The 22,031-nt window shown below is 44.7% G+C and overlaps 1 protein-coding gene across 1 annotated transcript in view; it reads left to right on the plus strand.

The window, feature by feature from the left end:
• MNAT1 (MNAT1 component of CDK activating kinase) overlaps positions 1-22,031 on the plus strand; it is a 334,005-nt gene that overhangs the window by 129,591 nt on the left and 182,383 nt on the right. The window contains exon 6 of the mRNA XM_082242630.1: positions 1,771-1,890. Within this exon, the coding sequence (XP_082098756.1) occupies positions 1,771-1,890 (120 nt within the window). The remainder of the gene's footprint in view (positions 1-1,770; positions 1,891-22,031) is intronic.

Genomic DNA, 22,031 nt, shown 5'->3' on the forward strand with positions numbered 1-22,031 from the left:
TATTATTTTTTTTTTTTTTTTGCTAGTAATGGCAGCGATCAGCAATTTCTAGCAGGACTGCGGTATTGCGGCCGACAAATCTGACACTAAATTACACTTTTTGGGGACCAGTGACACTAATACAGTGATCAGTGCTAAAAAAGCACTGTCACTGTACTAATGACACTGGCAGGGAAGGGGCTATCATCAGGTGCGAAGAAGTAAATCTGTTCCCTGGGAGTGCTTGCTAACTGTGTGGGGGAGGTGCTTTGACTGGGGGAAGAGAAAGATCCGTGCTCCTGCTTAGCAGAAACACAAGATCTCCATCTTCCCCTCTGGCTGAACAGCGATCTGCCTTGTTTTCATAGGCAGACTGCCAGGGCCGGCCTTAGGTGTTCAGGCGCCCTGTGCGAGCTAATCCTGTGGCGCCTCCACCCCCCACCCCCGCGCGCGCATTTTCTTGCACCTTTTTTGCACTTTATTTGACTTTTCTTTTTTGTGATCACTAATAACTTAGCCCCCCTTACATCAGAGACCCTCACAGAGGCCCCCCTTTACATCAGAGACCCTCACAGAGGCCCCCCTTTACATCAGAGACCCTCACAGAGCCCCGCCTACATTAGAGCCCCCCACAGAGCCCCCCCTTAAATCTGAGCCCCCCCTTAAATCTGAGCCCCCCCTTAAATCTGAGCCTCCCCTTAAATCTGAGCCTCCCCTTAAATCTGAGCCTCCCCTTAAATCTGAGCCTCCCCTTAAATCTGAGCCCCCCCTTAAATCTGAGCCTCCCCTTAAATCTGAGCCTCCCCTTAAATCTGAGCCCCCCCTTAAATCTGAGCCCCCCCCTTAAATCTGAGCCCCCCCCCTTAAATCTGAGCCCCCCCCTTAAATCTGAGCCCCCCCCCTTAAATCTGAGCCCCCCCTTAAATCTGAGCCCCCCCCTTAAATCTGAGCCCCCCCTTAAATCTGAGCCCCCCCTTAAATCTGAGCCCCCCCTTAAATCTGAGCCCCCCCTTAAATCTGAGCCCCCCCTTAAATCTGAGCCCCCCCTTAAATCCGAGCCCCCCCCTTACATCGAGCCCCCCTTACATCACAGACCCCCCACACAAAGCCCCCCTCACATCAGAGAGCCCCCTTACATTTGTTGCAAGAGAGAGACCTCACTTACCTCACGCTGTCTGCAGCTTTTTTTTTCTTTAAACTTCCCGCCCACACATCCCTGGGGATGTGGGCGGGAGGGGGAGGAGAAGAGGCGGGAGGAGGAGGAGAAGGGGCGGGAGGAGCTGACGATCTCTCTCCTCTGGCGTTCCGGCAGAGAGTAGGAGGGATCAGTCAGTGGCGGCGTCTCTTTGGCTGAGCTGTGTGTAATACACAGCTCAGACTGCAGCAGTAGGAGACCGAGGCACAGCCACACATCGCGAGGTAAGCGGCGGCCGCAGCCTGTGCAGACCCTGTCCAGGCCGCGGTCGCCGCTAACCTCCCGCTGTGTGGCCTGATCTTCTGCGAGCTGTGATGGCCGCACGGCGTCCCTGTTGCCCATGGCGCCCTGTGCGGCCGCACAGCTTGCACACTCCAAAGGCCGGCGCTGCAGACTGCCATTCAGTCCACTTCGGGAACAATCGCGAGGCATACGTGATTTTGTGCTTAAGGGTCGCCTTGCCACAGTATATGTACGTTGGGCCGTCCTTAAGTGGTTAGTATACAATATATTACAGTAAATATAATCATTGTAGATCTATTTCATTTATAGTCTTGATCTAATCCCCTGTTTCTTTCACCTTTAAACAAATAAAGGAGACATCTCGGCTTCCCGCATCAATTCTGTTGGCCCAGCACAAAGGGAAAACCACTCAGATTGAGATGCAGCTGGAAAAGGCTAAACCAGCAGTAACATTTTCAACTGGCATTAAAATGGTAAGTAATCAATAATTTAAGTTCAAGATACCTATAAGCTTGATGTAAGCAGTAATATTTTGGCTCTGCTTGCTTTATAACAGAATATGTAAAAAAGAAATCAAGGCCGCAGAAATTCAAACCGAATGACAGATTGCAAAAGTTAGTAGGACAAATCCCCCAAAATTCTTCAAAAATATTAATGGTAAAAAGGTTAGGTCTGAGCATGTGGGTCCTTTACAAAATCTAGAGTGGGTGACGGGACAAAGAGAAGGCAAATTTTATTAAATACCTTCTTCAGCTCTGTGTATACAAAGGAACATGGGGGAGCACATATCCATAATGGGGATGATATTGACACAGTCCCAAATGATCCACATTGGCTCAAAATTGATATGTCCAGAAATATTTAGACAGAATAAAGGTGAATAAAACACCTGGGCCAGATGGCATCCACCCTCAGATCCTAAAATAATTGAGCTCCTATTTCAAAGCCACTGTTTATAGTTTTTTTCCCCCAGCCTTTATTGACTGGAATAGTACCACTGGATTGCCGTAGGGCCAATGTGGTGCCTATATTTAAAAAGGAATCAAAGTCTTTACCAAGTAACTATAGACCTGTTAGTTTAACTTAGTAGTACTTATTAACTTAATAACTTCTAGTTGGGAAGATACTGGAGAGTTAAATAAAAGACTACATAGATGAGTTCTTGCTGGAAAAAAATATTTTAAGCAACAGACAGCATGGATTCATGAAAGACAGAGGTTGTCAATCAAACCTGATTTCTTTTCATGAGGATGTAAGTAAAAGCTTTGACAAAGTAGTGGCTGTGTTCGTAGTATACTTGGATTGTGCAAAAGCGTTTGACACAGTTCCCTACCCACGACTAATATGTAAGGTAAAGTCTACAGGCTTAGAAAACTCAGTTTGTAAACTGATGGAAAACTGGCTAAAAGACAGAATTCAGAGAGTAGTGGTTAATGATTTATAAATGATATAGGGTCTGGGATTAAAAGTACCATTTCAGTCTTTGCAGATGACGCTAAGCTTTGCAGTCGAATAACTTCTTTACAGGATGTCTCCAATTTACAAACCGACCTCAATGCACTGTTTAATTGGGCAACTGTGTGGCAATTGAGGTTTAATGTTGATAAATGTAAAGTTATGCACTCGGGGGCTAAGAATATGCATGCATCATACATACTAGGGGGAGTACAACTGGGGGAATAAATGGTGGAGAAGGATCTGGGTGTTCTGGTAGATCATAAGCTTAATAATAGCATGCAATGCCAAGCTGCAGTTTCCAAAGCAAGCAAAATCCTTTCTTGTGTTAAGAGAGGCATGGACTCCAGAGAGAGAGAGAGATCTCATGTTGCCCCTGTACAAATCATTAGCAAGCCCTTATCTGGAACATGCAGTTAAGTTTTCGGCACAAATTCACAAAAAGGATTTCAGGGAACTGGAGAAAGTGCAGAGAGAGGCAGCCAACCTGATAAGAGGCATGGAGGAGCTCAGCTATGAGGCACTGAATTTATTCTCTCTTGAGAATAAGAGATTAAGGGTAATATGAGCAACATGTGTAAATACATACGTGGTCCATATAGTGAACTTGTTGAGTTACTCCCTTTAAGGTCATCACAGAGGACATGGGGGCACTCTTTACATCTGGAGGAAAAGAAATGTAATCTATAAATACGGAAAGGTTTCTTCACAGTAAGAGCTGTGAAAATGTGGAATAGACTCCCTCAGGAATTGGTTCTGTCCAGCTCAGTAGATCGCTTTAAATTAGGCCTGCATTCTTTTCTAAATTTACATAATATAACCAGACACTAACCTTTATAGGTAAAGTTGATCCAAGGATTATCTGATTGCCTCTTGGGGGATCAGGAAGGAATTTTTCCCCCTGCTGGAGCAAATTGAATAATGCTTTGTTGGCTTCTTTGTGTATATAGGATTGTATAATTTTGTTTTCCTTTTATTGGTTGGACTGTAACAATGCTTTTTCTCAAAGTGAACCTACACATGCCTTAAAGGGACTTTCACAACTATAAAAGGTCTAAAAATACACATCTGTAAAATAGCTACTGAGTAGCACCTATTTCTGACACAATATCTTTAGTCCCGGTTCACACTGCCACGACTTGGTCGCCTGACAAGTCGTGCTCCATTCTGTGCAATGGATCCGTTCTAATCAGAGCGACTCAAGTCGCTCCGACTTAGAAAAAGGTTCCTGCACTACTTGGGGGTGACTTCGGGAGCAGCTTGCATTGACATCTATTAGAGAAGCCTTTTGCAAGCCGCAATGAAGTCGTGCTGCACGGGGCGGCTTCAAAGTCGGGGCGACTTTGAGTTGCCCCAGTGTGAACCGGCTCTTATTCTTAACAGAGATATCTGCTACCTTAAATAGGCAGAAAATATACACTTCCTGTAGTGTCTGATCCTCTGACTTACAGGGCCAACCTCAGCTGGCCTCTTCCATGGCTCTTATGCAATCCCTGTTACAGCTGTAAGTGATACATTTCAAAAGATTGGAAGTGAAAGCCTCTGCCTGGTAAATTCTGATCTAGAGTATTTACTATACAGAAACAGAAACTTTTACCTCTTATCTTTTGCGATTTCTCTACCTGCAAAAGTAAGAGAGATGATACAAGGGCCAGGAAGGAGAGTGTATGCAGGCAACTTGAAGTCAGAGGATCTGACACTACAGGAAGTGTTGATTCTCTGCACATTTATCAGGGTGGCAGAAAATGTATGTAATTATTGAAAAATAATTATAACAAATACAAATACCTGATGTTTTTATTTTAGCCACTTGTGATCCCCTGTACAGTGGCACACAGACTGGAAAAAGAAGGGGCAGTACTTTGTATCCTGTACGCACATGAGCTGACAAGGAAAATGCTGACGGGAGGAGAGAGTGGAGAGATGACCATATCAGTCTTCTGCTACGGGGGGACAGTGTGATGCGTTTTTTAGCACATCACGCAGCTTTTTTTTTTTTTTTAGCTTTATGTGAAGTACACAAAGTGACACTTCATTCTTGTCACTACGCAGCATGCGGTGACATGCAGGGCCATCCAGAGAGGTGCAATAACATGCACACATTGCATAATATCACACTGCTCTGGAGCGCAGTGTAACACTGCATTCTGGTGTGCATATGACACACAGCAAATTATTGTGTGTTGTGTGTCATTGCAGTTACCTGCATTTATCCATGTGGAATACGCAAGGTAACTGCACATAGTGGGCCCTTAAGATTAGAGTGAATATCTGAAGGCGAACCACATATAGATATGTAGGAAAATACTCTAATACTCCGCAAGAGTGCTGAATAATGTAGAGGGAGTTCTTATCATCGACGATTATCTTTTTTTCTTACATAGCCCTAAAAAGAGTCATTCCAGGTATGGATATATTATAAATTGTTAGTGGTCCAGCTTGGACCAATGTACTGTAACTGTAAATATACCATACCTGGCTGATTCCCCTTGGAAGCTGGAACCACTGAAGTAGATGCCCCTACTCCAGTGATGTCCACAAGCTTCTGGCTCCCATGCCAAGCGGTTGGCCTGCTGCATTCTGAACACAGGAAGTTGGCTGCTCGAAGCAACCTTTGATTGGAAGAAATGGAGAGGCAAGGAGATGACGCCCCCCTTAATGTTGTCCATGCCGGGCTGCCAACCTCCTGTGTTCAAGCTGGACCAATGTATCTAAATATAAAATATCCATTCTTTCCTTTTTAAAGCTATGGCCTCTCATGAAAATCATAGCCCAGCCATGCACCTGTGTCATCTTAGAATAACATACTGGCCTTCCTACTGGAAAAGAACTATTTAGCATTGTTACTGTTCTTTCTCCTTCAGGCAATGTGTCTTCTCAAATACAAAGCTTTGTATGAGAACAGTATCGGTTTCCTGTCCTGTAGATAAAAAGGCCTTTTTCAGACAAAGGTGGTACTGCTGCCTTGTCTGCCAATATCTCACACTCACATGGCTTTGTTAAATAAGGATGCTTTGAATGAGGAGCTCATTAAGAAGTTGGAGCTTAAGTTACATGTGGATCGTCTTACCATGAGTTTGCATTTTCCTGCTGTTCAATTGAAAAGATCTTTTCTCTTCACATATACAATGTAATGATGTGCCGACGATACTAACTGTGTACTGCCATATGAGGCAGATTGCTTGTGGCCGTAGCACATGCCATAAATTAAAGCGTAACTTTACCCATAGCAACTTGATTAAAAAATTGTATTCAGCAAGGAACAAACATTCAACATTGACAATTATGCTACCAAACCTAGTGTGTGCTGTAAATTGCCTCCAGCATTGTTCCTGTTTCTTCTTGACAGAGGCTGCCATTTTGCTGAAGCCGAGAGCCCCAACAGGGCATAAAGTGGAACTAAACCCATCGATTTAACAGTTTTTTTTAAATAACTGTTACATTCCTGGAATGCATGGATTGCAAACTGTTACATCTGCTTGTGTCCTCAACCAAACTGTCAAACCATCAAATGCCTGACTTCATAAGTGATCACATGTGCAGCACCATGGCAGTTGCAGATATAACTGAAGCAACTTCCTGGGCCGTAAAGGATTGGAGGAGGGTTTAATTCTGCTTTAAGACTTTCAGCAGATCGGCCTCTACAAATTCAGCAGTTTCTAAAAATGCTTAAAATGGAGAGCATCTGAGCATGTTCAGAACATGGCGAGACAGTGTATTACTGCATTTTAATCCAGTTTAGGCACTTAATATTTTACATAGCTACAGTGGGGATCGAAAGTTTGGGCACCCCAGGTAAAAATTTGTATTAATGTGCATAAAGAAGCCAAGGAAAGATGGAAAATCTCCAAAAGGCATCAAATTACAGATTAGACATTCTTATAATATGTCAACAGGAAGTCGAGTGAGGGCAAGATGGCCCTCACTCGACTCTATGGTCTTGGAGGACCGGAGCTACATCAAAAGTCGTTGCCTAGCAACCGGTTTAAAGGGACGTTTTTTTTTTTTTCTTTCCTTTTTCAACAATTTTTTTCTTTTTTAGTGTAGTTGTGAGGTCTTTTTGACCCCAGATCTCACAATAAAGAGGACCTGTCATGCCTATTTCTATTACAAGGGATGTTTACATTCCTTGAATTAGGAATAAAAATGATCAAAACATTTTTTTTTTATAAACTGTGTAAAAATAATAAATAAAATAAATAGGAAAAAAAAATTAAAGCGCCCTGTCCCCGTTAGCTCGCGCGCAGAAGCAAACGCATACGCAAGTCCCGCCCACATATGTAAACGGTGTTCAAACCATACATGTGAGGTATCTCCACAATCGTTAGAGCGAGAGCAATAATTTGAGCCCTAGATCTCCTCTGTAACTCTAAGCTGGTAACCTGCAGAAATTTTTAAAATGTTGCCTATGGGGATTTTTAAGTACCAATGTTTGGCGCCATTCTGTGAGCATGCACAATTTTGAAGCATGACATGTTGGGTATCTAATTACTCAGCATAACATTATCTTTCACATTGTGGAAAAAAATTGGGCTAAATTTACTGTTTTCTATTTTTTAGTTCAAAAAAGTGAATTTGCATTTGGAAGACTGCTGCGCAAATATGGTGTGATAAAAAATATTGCAACAATCTCCATTTTATTCTCTAGGGTCTCTGCTAAAAAAAATATATATAATGTTTGGGGGTTCTAAGTAGTTTTCTAGCAAAAAAAATTATTTTAGCTTGTAAACACCAAGTGTCAAAAATAGGCCCAGTCTTAAAGTAGATAAATGGACAACTTTGTGTAAAGTGCTACTTGGATGTTAGGCGTCTGTATGTGGCTAGGCTGTGTAAAAGTGTTACACATGTGGTATCGCCATACTCAGGAGGAATAGCAGAATGTATTTTGGGGTGCAATTTTTGCTATGTACATGCTATGTGTTAGAAATATTGCATAAATAGACAGCTTTGTGTAAAAAAAAATGTTTCTCTTACGTCCTCCGACAGTCGCCGCCACTTCATAATCTTCACTAATGGGGTAATTGACCTTTGCTCCGCAGGAGTAGCTAGGCAACAAGATTTGTTAATATCAAAGCTTTTAGCATATCACACCCCTAGGGGGTGGTCCCCTCAGTCAATACCTCCCTGCTTCCTGCATTCTCAACTCAGTTTCTAATGCCTAGCTTAGGAGTAGCTGGCTGATCCTGTGCTGGGGCTTTCAGTCTCAGACTTCTATCCTCTTTTTGATTTTATTTTGAGTATTTTTCTCTTTCTTTTACTTAGCTGTTCTTTTTCTCAGCATTAGTTTAGTTTCTTCGGATGAAGATGATCATGCGGAGCTGGGTCTCGGACTGACCACCCTGGATCCCAGGGTTCAGGGCCAGGGGCTTCCCAGCCTGCCATCGAGCGTTCAGCTCAGGTTTCCCTGGCATATTGAATGACCCATCCCTGTTCGCTGCAGGGATGCTGTCTGTGAGGTGGCTACCTCACCGGACGCCATTTGCGGTTTCGCACTGCAGTTCCACTGCGTCCTGACTGCGACACTCCCTGTCCTCAGTGCAGCGGTTTGGTCGCTGGAGAAGGCTCCCCACGCCATCCGGACTGGTAAGTGCAAATCTATGTGGGGACCTGTCTGTTTTGGGTGTCAGTCTGTGACTGTGTGACCCTGCATGTCTGTGTATCTGCTGAGCTCCCTGTCAGATTCCTGTGTGGAATAGCTGCCTTTCTGTGGGCTGCGGGGGGGGGGGGGGGCTCTCCCGCTCTGCTATGTGAAAGTATGGGGCAGACTGGGTTTGGACATGCTGTGCGGCGGCCGCTACTGCGTCCCGCCATTTTTTTCCGCAAATTATGGTGACCGGTCCTGTGTGGTACGACGCGGTGTTTTGGCGCCAAACGCCGCCATTTTGGTGGCGATCGATCATACAGCCACATGTCGGCGCCATTTTCTCATTGCCTAAAATGCCTCAGCCGAGCAGCCATGTTTGTGTAGCCTGCATAGGCTTTATAGGGCGGTCAGTCATTGCATCACTTCCTTTTGCTCTGGAACAGCGATCGGTGGCAGCAGCCTGTGTGGTCTCTCCAGGTTTTTACCTTTCCTTTTTCCTGTATTTCCTTGCTCAGTGTCCTTATCCCTGTGGGGGTCGGTACATACAGTAGTGTGCGGTGGGCTACGCTCGCCGCGGTCTTAAAGGGGCAGTCCTCCTTTTTCAATTATTGCTGGGGCATGGATTCTCAGGATTGCAAGTTTCCTCCCACCTTGGTGGGGGGCCAAGGGGCTGCTGCATCCCCCGAGGGGGCTGATCTGGCTGCTATTGTGGCAAACCTGGCTTCTCAGGTGCAAATGCTAATGGCTGATCGATCCGCAAAACGGCCCAGATTGTCTATTTCCTCTGATTCAGAGGGCGATGGGGCTGCTATGGCTGGAGTGCCCTTCTCAGGGTCTCGCTCATCTCTGGACCTTGGGGGGGTCTGAGGGGGAGGCTGAGGTAGAAGGGGTTGATAATTCTCCCCCTGGCTCGCCTGAAGAGCTTGCACTCATGGATGAGTTGGTTGCCTCTATCAAGGAAACACTGCGTTTGCAGGATGAACCATGTCCTCCTGCTTTGATGTCCTCTTATGGGACGCAAAGGAAACGCAAAACGGTGCAGGTTTTTCCCTGCCCTGCGGAATTTCAGCGCGCTGTTGATAAGCAATGGCGCAATTTAAAGAAGCCATTTACTGTGCCAAGTAAGTTCAAGCTGCGTTATCCATTTACACCCACCACTGATGAGTGTTGGTGTGTGCCGCCTCAGGTGGATCACGCGGTGGCGGTTCTGAATAAATCCACTGCGATCCCTGCTGAGCATACCCCGGTGTTCCGGGACCCTACGGACAGGAGATTGGAGTCTCTTGCCCGTCATGCTTATACGGTTGCTGGTTCTATGCTGAAGCCTATTTTTGCTTCCATTTTGGCAGCCCAGGCTATTGCGGATTGGGCGCAGGTGCTCAGGCGCACCCTGGTGGCTGACTCTGCTCCACCGACAACATTGGCTATGGTGGATCAAATTCATCAGGGTGTCATGTATTTGTGCGATGCGGACTTGTATTTAGTCCCTTTGGCTGCACGCCTCTCAAGTGTGGCGGTATTGAACCGTCGCCTGATATGGCTGAAATGTTGGTCGGTTGACCAATCATCTCGCAAGACTTTAGCTAATTTGCCCTACGCGGGATCTCGCCTTTTTGGCGAGTCTTTGGATACTCTGATAAAGGGAATTTCCGGGGGTAAGAGCACTCTCTTACCCCAAACTCACAAGAATAAGTTTGTTCGCGGTAAGAAGAATACTTTGTTTAGGCCCTCTCAGGGGTCCTTTCGTGCCTTTCGGTCGCAATATAAGGGCAAGCCCTTCAAGGGCCAAGGCTCCCAGAAAAAGCCCTGGGCGGGTAAGCAGAAGTCCGGCCAGTCCGGGTCCGCTGCCCATGCCAATTCGGCCTGAAGGGGCGCCCTCACCCGGTTTCGGGGTGGGGGGACGTTTGCTCGGTTTTCTTCTACCTTGGCTGGCCCGCATTCGGGACAGGTGGGTTCAGGAAATCGTTCGATCTGGATACAAGATCGAGTTTCTCTCTCGGCCGGCGGGCAGATTTTTTCCCTCAAATCTTCAGCTGTCTCCGGAGCGCTTGCAGGATCTGCACCTGGCGGTGCGGTACCTGCGGGCCCAGGGAGTGGTGGTTCCAGTACCTCATCGGGACAGATTTTGGGGGTTCTATTCCAATCTGTTCACTGTGCCCAGAAAGGAGGGCAAGGTACGTCCGATTCTGGACTTGAAAGCTCTGAACCGCTTTGTGCAGGTTCGCAAGTTCCGCATGGAATCCCTGCGCTCAGTGGTGGCTGCCCTGGTTCCGGGGGAATTCATGGCCTCCATCGACTTGAAGGATGCGTACCTTCACATCCCCATTTTCGAGGGTCACCAGAGGTACCTTCGATTCGCCATTGCGGAGGATCATTACCAATTCGTGGCGTTACCCTTTGGTCTCGCTTCGGCTCCGCGGGTTTTCACCAAGGTGCTTGCGCCGGTCCTGGCTTTGTTGAGAGCCCAGGGCATCTCTGTCCTGGGGTATCTGGACGATATCTTGATTCGGTCTGCGACCAGTCAGGGCCTGGTGAACGACCTGTCCATCACGATGCAGACTCTGCAGGAGTTCGGTAGGACGATAAATTTTCCAAAGTCAACGCTGTGTCCGTCGGCTCGTCTCCCCTACCTGGGGATGATCCTGGAATCCTGTTCAAGCGAAGGTCTTCCTGCCGGAAGACAAGCTTCGGACACTTCAGAACGAAGTCAGGTCTCTCAGGGACAATCAGTGCTCCTCCCTCCGGACGTGTATGAGGTGTCTGGGATTGATGGTCTCGGCTTTCGAGATGATTCCCTTCGCCCAGTTTCACACGCGGGATCTTCAGGCGGAGGTCCTGGCCAAGTGGGACGGGCGTCCGCAATCTCTGGATCTGCGGATTTCATTGAGCCGCCTCACCCGAAGGGGTCTTTTATGGTGGCTCCAGTCCCCGGCGGTGTCGGGGGGCAAGTCCTTTCGTCCTTTGTCGTGGACGGTAATCACCACGGATGCCAGCCTGTCGGGCTGGGGTGGTGTTCTTGGCGTTCTGTCCGCCCAGGGAACTTGGTCGGAGGAGGAATCCTCCCTTCCGATCAACATTCTGGAATTGCGAGCGATAAATCTCTGCCTTCTGCGTTGGACGGACAGGCTTCAGGGCCGTCCGGTTCGGGTGCAGACGGACAATGCCACAGCGGTGGCCTACATCAACCACCAAGGGGGCACCAGGAGTGCCCGAGCGGCTCGGGAAGTAGCCGACATTCTGTCTTGGGCCGAGACGCACGTCCCGGCGATATCTGCAGTTCACATTCCGGGGGTGGAGAACTGGCAGGCGGATTATCTGAGCCGCCAGACCCTGGACCAGGGGGAATGGTCCCTTCACCCGGATGTCTTTCAGATGTTGTGCGCGAAGTGGGGTTCCCCAGATGTGGACCTGTTCGCGTCTCGTCTAAACAACAAGGTGGAAAGGTTCGTGGCAAGGACGCGCGATCCTCGGGCAGACGCCTCAGACGCGTTAGTGGCGCCCTGGCATCAGTATCGTCTGATGTATGCCTTTCCACCGATTCAGCTGCTGTCCAGGCTCCTTCGCAGGTTGGCCTCGGAACCGCACACGGTGATTCTGGTGGCGCCGGACTGGCCTCGCCGGTCTTGGTACGCAGACCTCGTGAATCTGGTGGTCGACGCTCCGTGGCGTCTGCCTCTTCGAGAAGATCTCCTGTCTCAAGGACTGGTATTCCATCCTGCTTTACAGTCGCTGGCTTTAACGGCCTGGCTGTTGAAAGCCAGGTCCTGAAGGATAGGGGTCTCTCCCCTGAGGTCATTCCCACTTTGATCAAGGCTAGAAAAGTCTCTTCGGGGAAGATTTACTACCGTACTTGGAAGGCGTATTTTGTCTGGTGTGAGTCCAGGGGGTTTTCCCCTCGCTCATACTCGGTATCGAGAGTGTTGGCTTTCCTTCAAACGGGCATGGACCAGCGTTTGGCGTTGGCCACGATTAAGGGTCAGATTTCTGTGCTGGCCGTTCTCTTTCAACGCCCTGTGGCGTCTAATTCTTTGGTTAGCACCTTTGTTCAAGGGGTGCGATACTTGGCCCCTCCTCGGAGGGACCCTTTACCTCCATGGGACTTGAACCTTGTTCTGTCCGTGTTGCAGCATGCTCCCTTTGAGAAGATCAGGGAGATCTCGTTGTCTCTGTTGTCCAAGAAGGTTGCCTTTTTGGTGGCGATCACTTCGGTTCGCAGGGTATCGGAGCTGGCGGCCTTGTCCTGCAGCTCTCCCTACTTGGTGATTCACTTGGATAAGGTGGTCTTACGACCTAACCCTTCTTTTCTTCCGAAGAGGATCTCGGAATTTCACCTCAATGAGGACATTGTCTTACCTTCGCTTTGCGCGAAGCCTAAGCATCCAAAGGAGGTGGCTTTGCATTCCTTGGATGTGGTTCGGGCGATCAGAGTTTACCTGTCGTCGACGAAATCCTTTCGCAAGTCAGATTCTCTATTTGTCCTTCCAGGGGGTCCTCGGAAGGGCATGGCGGCGTCGGCTGCGACCATCGCCAAATGGATCAGACAGACCATTGTCTATGCTTTGAAGGGGAAGGTTCCCCCTTTCCCTGTGAAGGCGCACTCTACCAGGTCTCTGAGTACGTCTTGGGCCTATCGTCATCAGGCTTCTGTGGCCCAGGTGTGTAAGGCGGCGACTTGGTCGTCCGTTCACACCTTCTCAAAATTTTACAAGGTGGATGTTCAGGCATCGGCAGATGCTTCCTTTGGCCGTAAAGTTCTTAGTGCGGCAGTGCCTTAGGGTCCTTGGCTGTTGGGGTGTTTTTTACCCCTAGGTTACTTGTTCTTCCTGGGTTGTTGCTCCTGTTGAGCACGTTTTTCCTGTTTCCCAGTTGGTTTTCTTACTTTGGTAAGGTTCTTTTTTCTGATGTGGGTACTGCGTTGCTTTAGGGGCGGCTGCTTTTTTCCCACCCCTCATGTCTACACTGCTCTGGGACGTCCCCATTAGTGAAGATTATGAAGTGGCAGCGACTGTCGGAGGACGTAAGAGAAAACTGAATTTTTGTAAAATCTTACCGTAAAATTCCTTTCTCTGAGTCCTCCGACAGTCGCCGCCCCGCCCCTCTTTTGGGGTTTGTTTATGTACTCTACTGCTATGCTACTGAAACTGAGTTGAGAATGCAGGAAGCAGGGAGGTATTGACTGAGGGGACCACCCCCTAGGGGTGTGATATGCTAAAAGCTTTGATATTAACAAATCTTGTTGCCTAGCTACTCCTGCGGAGCAAAGGTCAATTACCCCATTAGTGAAGATTATGAAGTTGCGGCGACTGTTTCCAAAAACTTGTGGAAAAAAATGACAAGTTCAAAAGACTCATTATGCCTCAAAAATTATTCGTTGGGCTGTTTGCTTTCTAAAATGGGGTCATTTTATGGGGGTTTCCATTGTCCTGGTGCTCCAGGGTCTTCAAAAGTGCGATAGGTTGTCAGGAAATGATATGTGTAATTTGTGCTCCTAGAATGCCAGACGGTGCTACTTGGATGTTAGGCCTCTGTATGTGGCCAGGCTGTGAAAAAGTCTCACACATGTGGTATTGCCATACTCAGGAGGAGTAGTAGAATGTGTTTTGGGGTGTAGTTGCAAGTATACATATGCTGTGTGAGAGAAATAACTTGTTAATACGTCAATTTGTAAAAAAAAAAAAAAAAAAATCTTCATTTTGCAAAGAGTTGTGGGAAAAAATTACAACTTCAAAAAACTCACCATGCCCCTTATTAAATACCTTGGAATGTCTACTTTCCAAAAAGGGGTCATTTGGGGGGTATTTGTACTTTCCTGACTTTTTAGTGTCTCAAGAAATGAGATAGGCCTTCAGTACATCAGGTGTGATCAAGTGTGATCAATTTTCAATGAATAGCACCATAGCTTGTGGGCTCTATAACTTTCACAAAGACCAAATAATATATACTTATTTGGGTTATTTATACCAAAGATAAGTAGCAGTATAAATTTTGGCCAAAATTTCTGCAGAAAAATTACTCATTTGCTAAATTTTATGACAGAAACAAAGAAAAATGCGTGTTTCACAATATTTTCAGTCTATTTTTATTTATAGCACAAAAAATAAAAAACCCAGTAGTGATTAAATACCATCAAAATAAAGCTCTATTTGTGTGAAAAAAAGGACACACATTTTTTATGGGTACAGTGTTGTCATTCAAAGTGTGAGAGCGCTGAAAGCTGAAAATCAGTCTGGGCAGGAAGGGGGTGAAAGTGCACTGTAGGCAAGTGGTTAAGTATAGTTTTTTTTTTTTTTTTTTTTTTTTTTGCGAAAGGAGAAATGGGCATGTTGGCAAACTTGCTCAGATGATGACATAATAGGGATTATCTTGTGCATGGGATGTAGAAAAACTATGTATCTGGTGCCCAGTCAAATGGAGCTAAACTTATACCAGTATTTCATTGAAAATACTATAAGCAACTCTTCCTGGTCCAGGAATTTATTATAGCTTTCTAATAAAATCCATTTGAAAGGCAAAGTCCCAGAATATAGCAGGGCCCACAGCAACAGAATCCTGATGCTCCAGAGCATCAGGTAACATTTTTCCAACTCAATGATCCTGCATTAGTGTAGGTACCATAAACAAATAAGCGGTATAGTTGGTATAAAGTTTACTTTACTCTCTTCAAATGGTAAATTATATTTTATATCCAAAAAACCATGTGTTCAGTATTACACTTTGCTATTACACTTCAGCCCCAGAAGGTTTTACTCCCTTCCTGACCAGGCCATTTGTTGCGATACAGCACTGCATTGTTTTAACTGACAATTCGGTGGTCGTGCAAAGTTGTACCCAAATAAAATTGATGTCCTTTTTTTCCCCACAAATAGAGCTTTTTTGATCACCTTTGCGGTTTTTATTTTTTGCGCTTTAAACAAAATAAGACTCACAATTTTGGAAAAAAAAAAAACAATATTTATTACTTTCTGCTATAAAACATATCCAATAAAAAAAATATAAAAAATCTAATTTCATCAATTTAAGCCAAAATGTATTTTGCTACATATTTTTGGTAAAAGAAAAACCCAAAAAGCGTATCTTGCTTGATATGCGCAAAAGTTATAGCGTCTACAAACTATGGGATAGATTTATGGAATTTTTATTTTTTTTTAATTATTTTTATGTCAGCGATTTTTAGCGGGACTGTGGCATTGCAGCGGACAAATCTGACACTAAGTGACACTTTTTGGGGAACAGTGACACTAATGCAGTGATCAGTGCTAAAAAAAATGCACTGTTACTTTATAAATGACACTAGCAGGGAAGGGGTTAACATCAGGGGCAATCAAAGGGTTAAGTGTGCTCCTAGGGAGTGCTTTCTAACTGTGTGGGGGATGGACTGGGTGCAGGAAGAGCGACATCTGTGTTCCTGTTTAGTAGGAACACAATATCTCTCTCTTCCTGTCTGACAGAAAGACAGTCTGCCTTGTTTACATAGGCAGACCTCCGTTCTGTCATTTCATTCCTCTGAATGATCTCAGGTGGCCAGCGACTAACGCAGCTGCTGAACCCACTGATTGGCTCCCACTGTGTCTAATCACAGCAGAAGCACACCTCCAGCAGTGCGTGCTCACGCCCCAGAGCCGATTGAAGAGATGACGTACAGGTATGTGATTTTGTGCTTAAGGGACGCCCTGCCACTGTAAATGTGTGTGGGATGGTCCTTAAGTTTTTTTTTTTCTACTGGCATATATAAAATACACTAATTAACCACCTGCCGACCGCCGCAAGTACATATACTGCGGCGGTCAGCACCCATGCAGGCAAAGTGAGGTATGGGTACGTCACTCGCCTGCAAGCCAATAGGGGACGAGCGTGCCCCGCCGGAAGCGCGCTCCCGCTCGCTCACTGTGGTTCCAGCGCGTGTGACCGGCGGACCCGATGTCCGCCAGTCACTCGCAATCGTACGTTACAGAGGGAGAAAGGCAGGCGGCTAATGTAAACAAAGCCGCCTGTCATTCTCCCTTGTGTAACAGCAGAGATCATACGGTCCTGCTATGTAGGATCGTAGATCTCTGCTGTTACATGAAAAGCCACATACCTGCACAGTAAGAAGCACGCCCCTAGGGACACACTTAGCCACTGCATCACTAATAAAGTTAACCCCTTCCCTGCCAGTGTCATTTTTACAGTAACAGTGCATATGTATAGCACTGATTACTGTAGTAATGTCACTGGTACCCCCAAAAGTGTCAAAAATGTCAATCAAGGGTCCGATCTGTCCGCCGCAATGTCGCAGTCCCACAAAAAAATTGCAGATCACCGCCATTACTTGTTGAAAAAAAAACAAAAATGACAAAAATCTTTCCCTTAGTTAGTAAACCTAATAACTTTTGTGCAAACCAATCAAAATACGCTTATTGCGATTTTTTTTTTTTTTTTTTACCAAACAATATGTAGCAGAAAACAAATTGGCCTAAAATGTTAAAAAATTTAGATTTTTACTTTTTTTTTGGGGAATTCCATATAAAAAAATGTGAAAAATATTGTTATTTTTGCAAAATTGTCGCTCTTTTTTGTTTTATAGCGCCCAGGCTCTGGGTTTGAAGTGGACACCTTACTTAACTCCAACAGAGAAAGTGTTGTAACCTTCCTGTCTGTGGCAGAGGGGTATGAATCGCAAGTGAGAGTGGACGCAACAGACATATAAGATAGTTTACGTATGTGCAATTAGGCCACGTATTAACTGTATGTCTGCAGTTCTGCTTTAAAGGATGGGTTCACTTTTTATTACAAAAAATTAAAAAAAAGAGGAAATGTGCAATTGTTTTTCATTTATTATTTTTTGTTGCAAGAGCCTGGAAAGCATTGCAAGAGCGATCACCAGAACGCTGATGCCATGCAGGTCTCCTGCACACTGTCCTTGTATCGGCTTATCCGTACATCCCATACGGGTAAGTCATTACTCCCTTTTTATCTTCTCCAAATAGTAGATTTAATCACATTCTATCAGGCACATAAATGCACCCAAAAAAGTTTTACTACAGAGCTTTATGGATTTATCTAAAATCAACATAACGGAATACTTCAGCAATGTAAAACCATTTATGTCTAGAGACTTCATGAAAATTCAAGCCATGTAGAACGACTCCTTTATTTTTCCATTGTCATCAGCCAGGCTTTTGGGACTGATTTATTCCAACAAAACTGTTCTATAACTTGGTGAGAGCAGAAAATAAATAAAAACCCGGAGAACGCAATACTTCAGACGCTGTTCATGAATGGATATTTTGTTAGTAAATAAGAATCCTCTGTGTGTGTGACAGGCCTGTTTTCGAGGACTGTCGTGTAATCTGCAATGTGTAGGTTTTTCTTGGCTGATTACTTGAAATACGTTCCATTAATAGCCGCTCCAGATATGTGAAATCACTGTTGATATTTTATTGGCGTGCAGTAATTTCCTGCCAAGGGAAAAGTTGAGAAATGTAACGCGGGTGGGCTAAAGATGTGTGGATTCAGCTTATTTATATTTCTCATGTATTGGATTTTAAAACTCTCCCTACACACTTTTACTGGAACAGACATTTGATTTCTGAGTGTGAGAATTTGCTTAGCCGGGATAACGTGCTGTGCTGTTTCCTTCGTTGATCAGGATGTACTGATGTGCCTGTATATTTAGAATATTGGAAGGTACACTCCAGTCAATTTGGAATATTTAGCATGGGCATACGCAGTAGAGCATGGTTTCTTAACCTTTTTAACCCCAGAGGAACCCTTGAACTAATTTTTCAGTTCTCTGGGAACCCCTTCTAAAACTTTTTTATCAGTTTTACATTGGTGATCTTTGGAAATACCCCCCTCACAGTGGTGGTCTTAATGCCCCCTATAGATAGCAAAAAGTTCATTGGTGTCATGCTTTTGCCTCTGCATGTTGCCTTAACCCTGGAACTATGCAGGGACATTCAAGCAAACACTGGAGGAACCTCAAAGTTCCAAGGAACCCTTGTTGAGAATGGCTGCATTTGAGGCCCATACTATTTGCCCAGGATTTTTTTTTCTTTTTGACTGGGCAACCTAAAAGGGAAGTGCTTAACCACAGACAGATGTAGACCAGGGGTGTTAGGATGTACAGTAAAGACTGATTGTCTAGGTTCCTGGTGTTAAGCCTGTCCTCTGAAGGCCACATGCAGCCTTTTGCCCTTGGGCCTCATCAGCTAGTAGTGTATGTGATTGTTTTGTAAGGGGCTACAATGGCATTCTCCTGAAGCAAGTATCCTGTCCCTGACCATCTTCTGAAGAATTTGTCCAATCTCTAAGTCTAACCCTCTCCTTGGGCTGGAACAGGGATCCTCAAACTACAGCCCTCCAGCTGTTGCGGAACTACACATCCCATGAGGCATTGTAAAACTCTGACATTCACAGACAAGACTAGGCATGATGGAATTGAAGTTTCTGAACAGCTGGAGGGCAATAGTTTGAAGACCCTTGGGCTAGAAGATTGGTATATTGGTTACTTGGGCACCCCGTTACTACGAGGGATTCAGTACAGACATGCATGTGAGCTCTGTCCTACAGTAAAGAAGGTACGGCGTTTTTCTATTGTGTATGGGAGTCACATTTTAGGAATCCAACAGCACAAACTGACAGCTGCTTTACCTGCTATTTCTCTTTAATGCTGGCCATACATGCAATAATAAACATTCTATCCACAACATAGTCGATTTGTTTCCGACAAAAATATGGATTGCTTGTTACTAGAAAGGCCCATTACAAACCAGGACAAATATGTTTTCACTTGAAAGCTTGATAATCCCTGGTCCTGAAGGGATGAAAGTTGAACCCCAGGTAGAAACAAAAAACACAATTTAGTCCAGCTATATTTTAACTTTCTTTTTTCCTATACAGAATAAGTGAGAGAGGAAGGGTTGGAAGTCTGAACCAATCAGGACTTTATTAGGTTGCACAGTGTTGACCTTTTTTAACTGTGAACATCCCCACAGAAGGTTAAAGCACACGGGGGACCTCATCAGTGCTCATTGTCCAGCCAGTTGACCTTAGGTAGTGAAAAGTGAGTTTATGGACCTGGCTATGCTGTTTGGTAGTGATACCTGGATCACAATATACTACAAACTACAACGTATTTAGGTAGGTAACCTTTTTTTCGCGCTATTTCTGAATGGGACTGCAGCTATGTCACATGACTGTGCTGTAAGTCCTAGTCTTTAAAGTTCAGAGAGATGGGAGTTCTGGAATCTGTAAACTATTTAGATACTAAGATACAGACAATTGCAACTGCAGGGCAGAACGGTTATGAAGACCAATGCCAGGATAAAAGTTTGGGCCATTCTACAGGTAGGCAGCATGTTGAGAGAGGGAATTTTAAGTATATCCAAACCCAAGAGCAAAAAAAAAAAAAAAAAAGGTAATAAATGGTTTATAAACCTGTTAGTATAAAAAAAATAAAAATACAGCTCGAGATGCCAAGAACCACATTAGCAGTGTTTCCACCAGTCCTTCTCAGAGTTCCCACTTGGCCTTGTTGTTCAGAAGTTTTTTCCCCTCTTCAGCCACCAACCACACATGCTCATGAGAAAACACAAGAGCAGACGCTCCACATAGTGTAAAATCCCATAAAATTCTTTATTACTAAAATAGAAGGCACTTACAAATGGTCACAGTTCGATGCACAGTAAAAAAACATATCTAGCCAATAGATCTAAATCGGGACCTCTTCCAGTTATGCTGTGATTTCCACAAACGGCTCCTCCCTACATGTTTCGTCACATGTGACATCTTCCGAGAAGAGGACTCCTCTGAGAAAGACTGATGGAAACGCTGTTAATCTGGTTATTTGCATCTTAAGCTGTATTATTTTTCTCTTTTAGAGGGTCATATACATTTGGTAAGCTTTCATTTTGACCATTCTGTTGGAGGTTCCTGCTCTGGCTTATCACCTTTGAAGATCTTTGGGTGGAATATCCCTATATATACACACACAGTGTGTGGACTCTTGTATCTTTACAGTTGGGACATTATATACATATATTTTTTTTCACTTTTTTAGTTTCTTATTGGTCACATTTTGGCTGTATGCTTTATTTATTAGCACAACACCATAGATTTATATAAAAATAGCAGCTTAGCAGTACTTGGATGGGTGGCGGCCTTTATTTTTTATATGTATATTTCTTTTCTGCAAGTGCAGAAAAATGCTAGTAAAATCATACCCGGAATCAAGTTTCCTTGTGGTGTTTCCTTACTCACTGACTTGAATTCTTAAAGTATGTTATCAGCTTTCTGAGCCATCCTCAGTAAACTACAAACCCTTTACCCCGTGTAATGGTGATGAGGAGAGAAGGAGGTGTTTGTAATATCAGGAGACCAACCTAGGGGGACAATGCTGCTAAGACCGGAAGTGTGTCGCTGATGATGATGAGAAAAACAGGTGAAAATATGGAAGACCCCCCTTCCAAAAAATTTGACATTACGCTAATGCAGCCACCACATCTAAGGACTGGTAAGCTGCCATATGTAAAGTTGTTGTGTTTAAATAGTCTATTACAGAATTGTAATGTTCAACTGAACTTTTCTATAGTCCGTCTCCTTTGCATTGTCACGCTTGCTCCACACCCTTTTTTTCTTTTATCAAAACTGCAGTTTCCATTTGTGTGAATCACAAAGTTGATGACTATCAACAGTAAATTACCCTTCAGTCCAACAATTGGAAAATCAAATATCCCTTTGCGAATTATGATAATAAGCACTCCTTTATCTTGCAGTTCAGAGCTGAAGCGATGACGTCACAGGGACTGAACTGTTTATTTAAAATCTCTCTTTATATTTTGAAAGGAAGATTATATTTAGCTGTGCACACTGAGCATGAGTATTATGCAAGAATTGCCTCTCATTTCCCTTTCAATAATAGATCTCCACCATGTACTAAGCTTGAGGGCTTTGTGCCAAGAAGAACAGGTTTGACTTGTCTGTGAGGATTTACACTCTGGTAAACGGCACAACTGCTTTGACAGAGGTCATAGCAGAGGTCGTAAAGTCCATTGCTCATCACTAAGAATATTCTGGGGGTAGTCCCCAAGAGTTCATCTAGCTTCATTGTGAGAAGAGAGCATGGCAGGAAGTTAACAGCTTACATGATTTGTGCCAATATCATCATGTATTTGCCCTTATCAAACAGATATAACAAAAAATGTCAATTGTATAATTAACAGACCAAAAAGGATCAAACAGGAGAAGGTCAATGCTATGGTTTACTTACATTGCCAATCAGTGGGTGCTGGGCACTGGATGTCCTTCGGCATCTGCCAATCATCAATATGTAAACAAGGCAGATCTCAGTTCTGACAGAGGCGAAGGAATGAATTATGTGTTTTTGCAAACTCTTCCCTTAGTAAAAACACTGGCTAGGCACACAGTTAACCTTTTGAAAGCCCTAGATGTTTAACCCCTTCCCAGCTAGTGTTATTAGTACAGTGACAGTGCATATTTTTAGCACTGATCACTGGTTCCTTCAAGTGTCAAAAGTGTCAATTAGTGTCCCATTGTCCACTGCAATATGGCATCCCCTGATCGCAGCCATTACTA

The sequence above is a fragment of the Pelophylax lessonae genome, assembly GCF_965119305.1.
Source record: "Pelophylax lessonae genome assembly, chromosome: 13".
Lineage (NCBI taxonomy): Eukaryota > Metazoa > Chordata > Amphibia > Anura > Ranidae > Pelophylax > Pelophylax lessonae.